Genomic DNA, 12,041 nt, shown 5'->3' on the forward strand with positions numbered 1-12,041 from the left:
TATTTGTTGGAATTGTGATCTTCAAATCTTGTACATAGTAAAGTGAAGTTGTCCAATATGTGCCATATGTAGGAAATAACAAACGAGTTAATTCCTAGATAAAATTAGTATGCATTGCACTTCCATGAGTTGTCTTTGTTTTGTTTCTCTGATCAAAATTTCAGTTAATTTCAGCTTTGTTCTCCTCCACATTAGTTCCATTGTCTTGATTTGCATCATTCGTAGCAGCTGGATTCTTGTCAATCTGTAGTTTGGACCTTTACATCAAACAGCAAATTAATTGCAGGAAAAGAAATCCCAATAGTACTACTATGTTTAGAGGCTTTCGCAGTTATCAAGAAACGAATGTTGCTGATTCTTGTCAGAAGTGCGAAGTTGAACATGGGGGAGGAGGCAGCAGATGCTTCATGGGTACCATTAGTTATCTTTTGAAATAAGTGTTGGTCAGCTACTGGTACCTTCCTTTTCCTAGGCCTGCCCCTCAATTGTTGTGAAGTTAGATTAGGAAACAATAGCAATTAAGGAAAAAAAAAATTAGTGACGTGTGGTTTTGTTAAAAGATGCATAGCCTTATGTGTGCAAAGCACACTCTGGAGTTTATCAGAAGGCCTGCTTGCATCCTAAGTGCTAGTTCCTTTTCCCTCTGCCACATCTTAAAAACATAACCAAAGATACCTCCTTGGCTTTGTTCTGTCAGTATTTATGAACTCATCTTTTCCTTTTTTGAAAGAGAAATGAAGGGACCCTTTTAAAATCAAGCAGCATATACAAAAAGCTCATGAGTGTGTTGTGCAGAAGATGCCCGTATAAAGTTGTTTGAAGGCAAGCAGTTGGTGTTTAGACTGTCAACGTGCTTTTTAGACATCAGCAAATAATTTAGTCTTCGATCTACCTGCTGCACTATGTTGAATTCCTTTTTTTTCTTAATGAACAGCAGCAATGGCTAGAACAATAAATTACATTGCTTCTGTGTTTTGCTGCACTTCTGTTCTTCCTTAAAGAAGAGACAGACAAACATCCAACAAAATACAGCATTCAAACAACTGGTGCAGAAACAGGCAAAGCAAGCGGAGACAGGGGAGTTGGTACAGGGTATGAACACAAAGGAAATATTATAGAACCATAGAATAGTTAGGGTTGGAAAGGACCTTAAGATCATCTAGTTCCACCCCACCTGCCATGGACAGGGACACCTAACACTAAGCCATGTCACCCAAGGCTCTGTCCAACCTGACCTTGAACACTGCCAGGGATGGAGCATTCACAGCTTCCCTGGGCAATCCATTCCAGTGCCTCACCGCCCTTGCAGTAAAGAACTTCTTCCTTATACCCAGTCTAAACTTCCCCTGTTTAACAGTGAAATACTCTATTGAAATGATGAGCTATTTTAGTCTAATTTATTCACTATCTTGTATTGCTTATTTTCTCTGGTTTTCTGTTTTTCCTGCCTAATAAGTACAGTTTCCTTGGCTGTCTTTTTGAGATACATATCTCTGACTTTCTGATGTTTTTTGCTATGTTTAACTGAACTATCTCATGTAGTCTGTCTTTTCAATAGTGTGCAGATCACAAAAGAAAGTATACTTTTCCCAGCTCTTAAAGAGGCTGTTGAATTGGTTAGATACAGTGTCTGTCTGTAGCAATATCTTCTCTCATTTTCCCTGCCGTATGGTTAGCGCAGTTTAAGAGCTGAAGTCCAGCATTATTCCAAGGTCATTTTCAGAGTCCTGCTGTGACTCTGATTCTTTTATATTTGTTTCTGCTTTTGAGCTGAATATGAAATTTAGTGATTCATCTTTTGAACGGGAAATTTAATTTACAACTTGTCAGGGTGTTTACAAAACGGATACGCTGTGAAGGATTCTCCTGAAAATGGACACTGCTGTGAAGGGTTCTCCTTAATATATATTCAGCCTTTCTGTTTTGTTCTCTGTTTATTTCTTTGCTCCTGTGAAGCATGGAAATACACAAAAGTCACTTCAAATTCATAGCTGTTGCTGCTGACCATATCCTCCAGGCTTTTCAGGCAGCAAGTCAGCAGGAGGTGGCTGCACATGCAGGGTGTCCATCCAGGAAACAACGCTTGCCTTCTCTCAGCATCCTTGTCCCTTCATCTGCCTGCAAACTCCAGTTTATTGACAAAAATTGAGTAAATGGTCAGAAATGTAGAAATGGTCAGAATCATTTTGTTTTTAAATTAGAAACCCTCTTCAATTTTATCACATTACCTCCCCTACATACTTCCAGGTACAGCGCTTGTTGTCTCTGTTTTACGATGCATATGTGTTCTGTGTAATCTCTATGTAATGTCTGTGATGAATCAACTATTGCAGGGTTTGAAATGTTTAACTTTCAAGGTACTTAACCCTTTTTAATCCTGTGTAGAATGAATAGCCCAAAATGACTGAGAGTATGTTAAGTGGCATGTTATAGTGCGAGTTATAACCATTAAGCCTGCTTGGATTTGTCTCAAACTGTAATAATGGCAGTATATAAAACAAGACATGTTTAGATGTATGGAAGTAATTTAAAATACTGAGTCCCAAAGGAGGGGGTTCTTTGAATCTGCAGCTTTCACAGCCGAGATTTTCTTCCGTAAGTGAAACTAAGCTTTTTCTTGATTAAATTACATCTTTTTCCCTACTTGTTTTTACTGGAGTGTGATCCAAATCTGAATAAACCTGTTCCTTGTCTTAATGTGTATTCAGTAGTTGTGTGGGCTAGTATGAGACTGGCAAACTTGTGAAGCATTACAGTTATATAAAAACCACATTGCAATACAATGGCATCTACAGGCAAGCAAAGGAGCATGAACCTCTGGCCACGCAGAGGAACCCTGTGCTCAAAACATGCTTCATCCCAGCCTGAAATGTGTCCCTGATGCTTATGCCACTGAGTATTATGTCTGGGAAAGGAGCTCCCCTTGCAAGGTCGCTAAATTGACATATACTGTTAGATCCCTGGGTTGTCGCACCCTTTAAGTCACTTGTTTTCAGTATCAGTTACTGAATGCATCATCATTAACCATCCTACTTTACTCTCTGTGATCTAGCCTGCTACTTGGACTAAGATGCCTTTTTGAATTTTTCTCAGAAGTGAAGAACTGAAATTCAAGTAATCCTTTTGAATAGTTATTTTTATGCCTTTGGAAACAATGACAATGGCACTTATAGCCAGCATAAAAAGTGATTGAAGTTCAGCCAACTGGTCTTTTGATTGTTTGAAGTTTAATTGATAAAACGAGAAATTTCTCTGTGAGTGGTAACTCTGGTTCTGTTAAATGCTCAAAACCACTGGGTATCTACTGATAAAGTGATGGTTTTAGGTTTTTTAATGACTCTAAAATGTGTACCTTGGGTGACTCAGTTTCTGCTGCTGTTATTAATGGGTGGGAATGAAAATATTTTTGGTATGGCATGGTAGCATAGAGGTTCTAATTCATTTACCACTTTTATACTTCCCCTGCAGTCCACGAATATTTTACTGTGGTAGTTTTATTGGCCGAACAAACCTGTTAGCAAGCATGAAAGTTTAGAGAGATATTTTAATGAAAAAATGACCAATTTATATATCCAGAATTATTCTCTGGAATTTAAAACTTGCAGAAAGAAAATGTATTTTATGTATTTTAATTTTGCAGTTTTAGTGTACTTTTAGCATGTGAATTTATGGATCCTGTATATTTTTAACTACAGGTAATGAATTTGGACATCCAGAATGGCTTGACTTCCCCAGAATAGGGAACAATGAGAGCTACCACTATGCCAGAAGACAGTTTAATCTTACTGAGGATCATCTTCTTCGCTATAGATTCCTAAATGCATTTGATAGAGATATGAATAAATTGGAGGAAAGGTTTGGATGGCTTGCATCTCCCCCGGTAAGCTATAAATACTAAATGGTAAGTTTTTAGTCACCAGCTACCTACATGTTCAGAATAACAATACCAAATTTGCATGCAGAAATTTTATACAGCACTTTATTATGCACTATGTAATGCCCAACCATATATTTCAAGTTGTCAAAACATGTAACTGAAATATCTTCCACAGATAATAGAAATCTGAAGCAAGTCTCCTTTTAGCTTCATAGAAAGCTCTTTTCCTATTATTTTTGCTGTTTTTATTTAGTAACTGAGGATCGGATAAAACAGACTATAAATTTGTCTGTAATCCAATCCAGGGATTGCTTTGATAAAGCATAAATTGTTCTGACTATTTACTTCATATAAATAAATACTCGGTTACTGAGAAAGCACTTTCAGTACAGTGTAACTTACACTCTCTTGGTCTTCAAACTGTCACTTTTGTGTTTCCCTTTTTTGCCCAAATGCTGCACTGTACTTTTTATAAAAGCAGCTCAATTATTACAATTTCTCAGTTTAATTATTTCATACTAGTCATAATTCACTTGCAAGAACCTTTTAAATTGATGTCTAGTTATTTATTAATGGCTTTTGTGAATAGAACAAAGGTGGTATGTGCAGCAGTTTAATGTGGCTTATCAAAGGCATCTCTCACACAGATTTAAAAACCAAACAAAGCCCTCATACCCAGTGCTTCATTTTCTACATTACTAACAGTAGATGTAGTGCAGATCCCCATAACAAGTATATCGGAAGATTCGATATGATAAAAGGAATCCATTTTTTGCTCAAGTTTGATGAAAAGGCCACCATACAAATATTGAGCAGGAATTTTTCATGTGCTCTATACTGAACATGCTTCTTCCTCTTTAATTTTACATTACCTTGTAACAAGTAAGCTATAGTTTAGTAATCAAAAATATTATGTGACATAACATAGGTAAACAATTTCAGTTTGCGTGTTAATGCCTTTATGTTGCTTGAATCTTTGTTTTACTTGAAGTATAGAAATAGTGGTGGTGTTTTTTTTCCTTATTAATTCAGTTAGAAATTAACTATTTTATAAAGTTGATTTTTATTTTTATTTTTCTTTCCTAGGCCTATGTGAGTGAAAAACATGAAGCCAACAAAGTCATAGCATTTGAGAGAGCTGGTCTCCTATTTGTTTTCAACTTCCATCCCTATCAAAGTTACGTGGACTACAGAGTGGGTATTGCAGATCCAGGAAAATATCCTTTTCCTTATTGTTTTGCTTGTACAGAAAAGCTCTAGAAGTTGAACACTAATTTTATTTCTATTTTCTAATATGAATGCAAACTGTCGTTAAAGTTGAGAAACCGCTTATGTCATCAGTGTAATCTTGCTTTCTTAGTGTACAGCAAAAGAAAATGTAGAGATTTGCCCTCTTCAGAAGAGATCATTTTGTAGAAACCAAAAGTAAAAATTTCAATTTAAGGACTACAGGTTCCCTTCTGATGCCTTGTTTTTCTGGAATTATGTTGAGGCATGAAAAAGTAAGTATCTCTTAGCTCTTAAATAAAGTACAGAAAGTGACCACAGTAGGATAAGGCTGTGCATGCAGTCACACAGGAAAATGCATTCACATTAGGCTGTACAATTTCTGTTTTATAATTGTGTGGACAGAGAATGTGTTCTTACCTCAGATGAGGAGTAAGTGTTTAGCCTTGAATGATGGACTGGGTTTGCATTTTTGTCCAAGTTCTTAGCTTTGAGCGAGATGCAAAACATTAATGCTAACTTGCCAGAGGAATTTAATTTGCCCCAATTCAGTCTATTTCCAGTCCTTTGACAAACTTGTGGCAGTTTAAAGCAGTGCAGTTCCGGTTTTGATCTACTCTTTTTATTTATGAGCAATTTCAGGGATATATTGGCATATCTCAATTGCTTCAGTTCAGTGTATTGCTGTATCTCCTGAGGACTGCTGAATCAACCTACAGGGTCTCGGGAATGGATTCTGATTTGGAAACAGCAGGTCAAGCCCACCTTCTTCAGTGCCTTCTGCTGTGTGCTGCTACTGGAACTCATGGAAAAAGTAGAATGGGCAGTAAATTGGAGTAGGAAAACTTTAATCTGGTGGTGTGAGATATACCAACACTTCGCTGCCATAGCCTTTGAGTATTCACCTTTCTAAATGGAAGCTGTCTTTGAAATTCTTTGCATTCTGCAGATGGAAAAGATGGAAGTTCAGTGTTAAGGACTACAGCATGTAACGTTAACTAGTGTGACTTTTTTGCTCCGATGCTTATACAAATACACTTAAATACAATCCACTTTTTGTTGTTCAGTTTCTGCCTTTCTTTTTCAAAGATGTTCAGAAATGTTTAAGAAATATTTTTTGTAAAAAAAACCTCAGAATTTCACTCTTAAGAACTTTTGTCTCATTTTCTCTTTTCGACAGCACAGCTTTATTAGGCTTGTATTTATCTACGATTAATATGAGGCAGTTTTTCTAGCTTCATTTTCTGGTTTGTGCTAAACTAATTGAATACCTAAGCATTGTTTTTCTGGGTAAGTACTCCACACGTATTGTTAAAAAAATTCTACTCCTTGGTACTTGCAGCTAGAGGTGAGAATAATCTGTACTCAGGACTTCTGAAACTCTTTGGGCTTTCTTTATGCTCGTGGAAATATTTTTATGATGATTTTGTTGACAAAATATTTAATATAAGCAGTTGAAATGTCAGGGCTCCAAATCTTTCAGTCATTTCAGAAACACTGCCTGTATCTATTTTACTCCACCAGAATGTCCTTTCGCCTCGTACATTAGGCATTTACTATTTGTGTAGAATCCTGAGCACACTGCTCCTGTTTCAGCTGAAGCTGCTCTGTAGTAGCTCTTCTGCAGCAAACTGCAAAATCTGCTTTTCACTAGTTTTACTTTGTAAATCAAGGCTTAGTTGGGTTTCAGTAAGTTGATCTGCTGCTAATTCACTGGACAGCTTTTGTGGTTCTTTGTCCTCAGTGTGTGACATGTTCCACTGCTTTTGGTGGGAGTGGAGGGCTCTAGATGCTGCTGCTGTTTTCTGTGATAATGTAGCACACCTTCACTTCTGCTGAGAACCCTGTTCATGTTGTTAAGGAAGTGTCTGTCCCCTTTTACCGTATTGTGCTGTTTGCAGCTCTGAGGAAGAGTTCGCAACTCTGAGAGGAGTAATTTTCTTAATTTAGTTCTCACTCGGGAGTCACAAATGTAGAATCTTGCCATATATCACCGTTTCAACAGCCTTCCCATGTTCATTTATTGTGTGGCCGTTTGGTGCATGAAGCAGGGGAAATTCTGGAAAACCCTCTGTGAGGGAAGTGTTCCCAACTGGCTCTCAGCCTCATTGAACCTTGGATATTTAAGCTTGAAGGTAGAAACCTTTTCTTCTTTCCAGTGTTTCAGATTCTGAAGATATAAATCATTCTGAATAATATACATACTGAGGCAGACATATTGTAAGTTCTGGTTCATAGAATTGGGCATGTTTGAACAGAGACTTTAACTGCCCCAAATTTATAGTTTTAGATTACAAAAGCAGATTTGAAGTGTCTTAATCAGACTTCACTGAAAATTTAGGAAGTTGCAGTTGATTGTTGAAATGAAAATTATACTTCTTAAGATGTTGCACATAAAGAGGAGAAAATACAGGAGTGAAAAGGGAAAGGCATGTTTAACTTGGCTCAAAACTCTTTGATTTGGTTCTTAAGCATCTTTATTTGCATTTCTCTTTAGCTTTAAAAAAGTCTCATTTATATTAATTAAGATCTCTCTTTATCTGAGAAGCTTATTTATTACATAAATGGAAAAGGTCACTATGTGCTCATCCATGTGATGACCTTGGATGAACATGAAGAATTGGGAAGAACGTCAAGTAAGACAGTGTACCCTGATGCCTAAACCATGAATATCTCTCTTCTGTTTAGTACCTGTTGTTAGTAAAGTCCTTGGACAGTAAGTTGGCCATAAACACCTTGAACATACCTGAACTTTTCATTTCTATTCTGTCTAGGAGAAAGCTAAGCAGTACTGTTTCTACCAGTTGTTTTCTCAGTATCTTTTCATTGATAACAAAGACAGAAGCTCTCCATTACCCCATTCCTCTGTGTAGAAGTTTCTTCTAACCCAAGGAATATCCCAGAGCTGTGGAACTACCAAGTGTAGTAGAGAACTGCTGAAATCTTAGTAACAGCTGGTATGTGATGTGCTTACATGTTTATCATCATAATCAACTATTTTCAGGAAAATTCATCATAACTAAACTAGATACACCTAATGCTTTGGCATTAGACTGCAGAAGATGCAGGTAGTCACTGAAACACTTCTCTGAAACTGAGCTCAAAAGCAGAGTCATTACAGCAGTTTCTTAAGCATCCTCAGCTGAGTAGTGGTAATGAATTGTATGCCTGGATTTAAGTGACAGCACATTTGAATTACTGCAGCATGTGGTGAAAGAGACTAACTAAAATTGCTTTTCTCACAGGTCCATGTGTATATTTGTGATTCTCTTTGTAGCAGCACACCCTAAAAAATTCTCTATGCTATTCATATCTCCTGTGGTTGCAAGATTAAAAGGCAAAAGATAGCATGTGTGTGACAGTGCTGTTCAGATTTAGATCTGCTATTTTCTGTAGTGTTGGTAAGCTGTTAGCAGTAAACAGGGGCTAACTCGCACTATTTCTGTAATCTTTCTAAGACTGGTAGAAATGAGAGTGAAAAAGAAAAGGCTGGCATGATTTTTAGAGCATGAAGGAGATGAGGCTTGTTTTGGTACTTCAATTCTAGAAGGATTTGGTTTTATTTTTAGAACTGAAAGTTGAGGGTTTGAAGTATGTTATCAGCCAAGCAAGTCCATAGGAAGTCCACTTTGTACTTCACCTAACTAGGAAATTTATGGGTTTTCTGCATTCAGTTCTTTTAGACATGTAGTCTTTCTTGGCTGAGATTTCAAAGCTGCTAATCAAGAATAGCTGATTTGAACAGTACTTTGCATCAGGCAAGCAAACAAAAAAATCTCTTCAGTTTTCATACTGCAGCTCAGTCTTCTGGAGTAGTCAGTCATTGAAACAATGACGAACTAGTTGTAATATCATTTTAAATGAAGCATATCCTAAAATTAAGAACCACTGTTGCTCTCCTTCTTGCTTTCAGCATCCTAACTCCCTGCGAGCAGTTTTTGTGTGTTTGTTTTTTTTTTTAATCCATTGGACTGTTTTACTGTTGTCTAGTTTTTGTTCTAATTGTTGTCCTGAATTAGAGTCATGAATTTTATGTATAATTTCATAATGGAACCTTTTAACCTGAGATTTTAAAAAAGTGTCCTATAACTGCGAAATATGGTCATGTGACATTAATCTTCAGAACAACTTCTCCACTTTAAAAAGAATTTTTTACAATCCTTTTTGAACTTAAACATGACGCAGAAGTACTTAAAAACAAAAGCTTACTGTTACTCTTGAGATTTTTAAGAAATTTGGTGCATTTTTCATTAGATACTCATAGGCTGTTACTGTATAAGCCTGAAGAGCAAATTGCTATGATGATAAAATTTTTAATACAAAAGAATTTAATCTGAACGATGTCGGGAACTGTGCGAAATGGGATGATCATTTTACTACCTCGCTTTGTTTATTTAGTGGTTTGAGTTAGTCAAATTAATGTGTGTAAAACTTGTCATTAAATTTGCCTTTATTAAGTGGATGGCTTTGGCCTATCAGTATATTGTAGCAATATATATATCATAAAGGTCGTATATAACTTCTTGGATATGTTATCAGGTATGCTAAGCTACAGAACTTCTTGCCTCTCTAGGCTGTTTTTGTAGGCAGTCCTCTATTATGATCTCATTGAAAATGTTCTTCTTTCAGTTGTTCTTTATTTCTAGGCTTTTGGTGTAGCAGATCTAACTGCACTTTAATAAGAGAAGTGGTAGTCACTAAACATTACAGTCCGTCTGATCCCACTTGATTTGGAAGGTCTTTTTCTGAACAGCCAGCCAGTCAGTAGTTATATGACGAATCGCAGCCAGGTTGGAGTGAGTTTTTCTCTCAGTCTTACAAAAGTATGTATAAAAAAGTACGTAAAGAGTCTTTCAGACTTCTTACAGTCTTCCCTCTTAGTTTCATTGACATTTGGTTACTCCATTCTACATCTTGTTCTTCTAAGATCATGTACCCTAATGTGAAGTATTCAAGGACTGAGACCTTATTTTTTTATGTGAGCATGGAAGTCCGTAAATGTTGTTGAGCAGCATGAATCTCTGCTGTCTTTTCTCTGTTTCTGTCTTGACATTTCACATTGTCATACACTGCTAAAGTGCAAGCAGGAAAAAAATGTCGGGGGGGGACGGGGACGGGACGGTTACTTTGTAACAAATACTGCCATTTTTACATAGCATAACATAGCAAAGCATTGTAATGCTAGAGTGAATGAATACCACAGTTGTACATTTATGAATGTAAGGTGATGCTTGAAGTCAGAGTTGTCAATAAGCGAACAGCTGGGTAAGACCTGAGGTATCACAAGTATTGTCATCAAAATGCTGTAAAAAGTATATATTAAAAAAAAAAAATTAATTCAGGCTCTCTGACATTTGCAACCTGCACCTAGAGCTTCTAATGAGCAAATAAGGTTGTTTGAATGAGTCAGTGGTATGTGACTGCTGAAGGCAAAGACACTGCTTTGCAGGCTGCTTTGAAGTGCAGTTATGTAAGTGTCCCTGACTGTTAGAATTCAGGAGGTATCTGGCATATGGAGACAAAGGACTTAATTTAGGATCAGCCAAATGCTAAGTTCTGCCAAGGTAGTTGGTATGTTAAGGTTAATAGGTGTGAATACGAAATATAGCATGCTTACATGGGAATGCATCTTTGATCTGTATAGGAAAAGACACAGCTTTCCAGCACTGGGTCTGGAGTAGCAAATGCCATTGCGTAATTTCTGTGCCACTATGTGAGGGAGAAAGGAAAACATCTCTATGCTCATGCTGGAATTTTACTTCATAAATTATGCTCTTTCAGAAGCCTCTTCGTGAGAAATAGGCAGCTTACCTAACATATTATTTCTGCTTCAGTTTTGAGACAGATGAATAATCGTCATGTAGGTCAGCTGTCTCTAGTTCTCTGATTGGAGATAAAAGTTCGAATGTTAACAGGGAAACCATAAGTTTCCATTTTTGTGTCTGGGTTTGTTTTTTTTTTAATACTGCCTAGGCCCTTCTGTGGGGTTGTGGTTGATTCCAAGGCTTGTCTGCAGTAAAAATTCAACATGGAAAACTTCTTTCCTCTGTTCAAAAGGAGCGTGCCTGAAAGGAGTGAGAGAAAACAGGAAAAGGGGCTTAAAGATTTAAGTCTTTCCTCTTCCATAAAATCCCGTGCCAATTTTTGTTAAACAGTTTTTCTGCAGTGTTAGAAGTGTCATTAAAATAAGCTATCTGTATATATCCACCCCGTTTTTTTTAACCAGGCTTGTTGTCTTGGCATGAAACTAAACCAGCGTTTCATGTTCATGATTACCAACCGATATGGATTTACTTATCTCTAAACTTACATTTTGTTTAAGCAAAAAGCACCTATATTTGGTTGAAGCAAAAAGGTGCAGTACCTTCCCTTCTCCTCAATACTGTGCCGTGATTTAAGTACTCAATGGCTTTAACTATCATCTAAGTATCCAGAGCTAAAGGTCATCATCCAGAGGATTTCCAATATGCTTGTTCTTAATTGTAGGTTGACCCCTTAGTCTTCTCCAAAATAAGGAGTGTGTGGAGAGGGAGAAGAGAGGTACTCCTTTAATTTAATTTATTTCTTTCAGTGAAATTAAAGAACTGCTGAGAACAAAAGGGCCTGACCACCTCAAACTCTTTTTATGTCCTCCTTGCAGCTGTACTTTCCTTCATCTTCCCTGCATGTATGGTGCATTTAATGACTGAGTTCCTGTTTTCCTTAATGTGTCTTAATAGCATATACTTTGTCCCTTTAGCTTCTGTATCATTGTCTCGGTATTCTTTTATGCCCAACTTGAAAATCTGGTTTCCACTTTATTTAGGCTTCTTTCTAGGATATGAAGTGAATGAAAAGTTCATCAATTAGTCCTATTGATCTGTGGCTGTATTTCTTGTTCTCTGCATCTTAATAGTTCATAAATCATGCTTGTGCCCATAGCTTTTTACAAAATCTG

General features: G+C 36.9%; 1 protein-coding gene across 1 annotated transcript in view; it reads left to right on the forward strand.

Annotated features, from left to right (window-relative positions):
* Positions 1-12,041, forward strand: part of GBE1 (1,4-alpha-glucan branching enzyme 1) — a 149,437-nt gene that overhangs the window by 119,020 nt on the left and 18,376 nt on the right. The window contains exons 13-14 of the mRNA XM_061453971.1: positions 3,696-3,880; positions 4,964-5,092. Coding sequence (XP_061309955.1) covers positions 3,696-3,880; positions 4,964-5,092 — 314 coding nt within the window. The remainder of the gene's footprint in view (positions 1-3,695; positions 3,881-4,963; positions 5,093-12,041) is intronic.

The sequence above is a fragment of the Pezoporus flaviventris genome, unplaced genomic scaffold, assembly GCF_033815535.1.
Source record: "Pezoporus flaviventris isolate CSIRO_AGI_PZ_B2104156 unplaced genomic scaffold, CSIRO_AGI_Pfla_v1 ptg000015l, whole genome shotgun sequence".
Taxonomy (NCBI): Eukaryota; Metazoa; Chordata; class Aves; order Psittaciformes; family Psittacidae; genus Pezoporus; species Pezoporus flaviventris.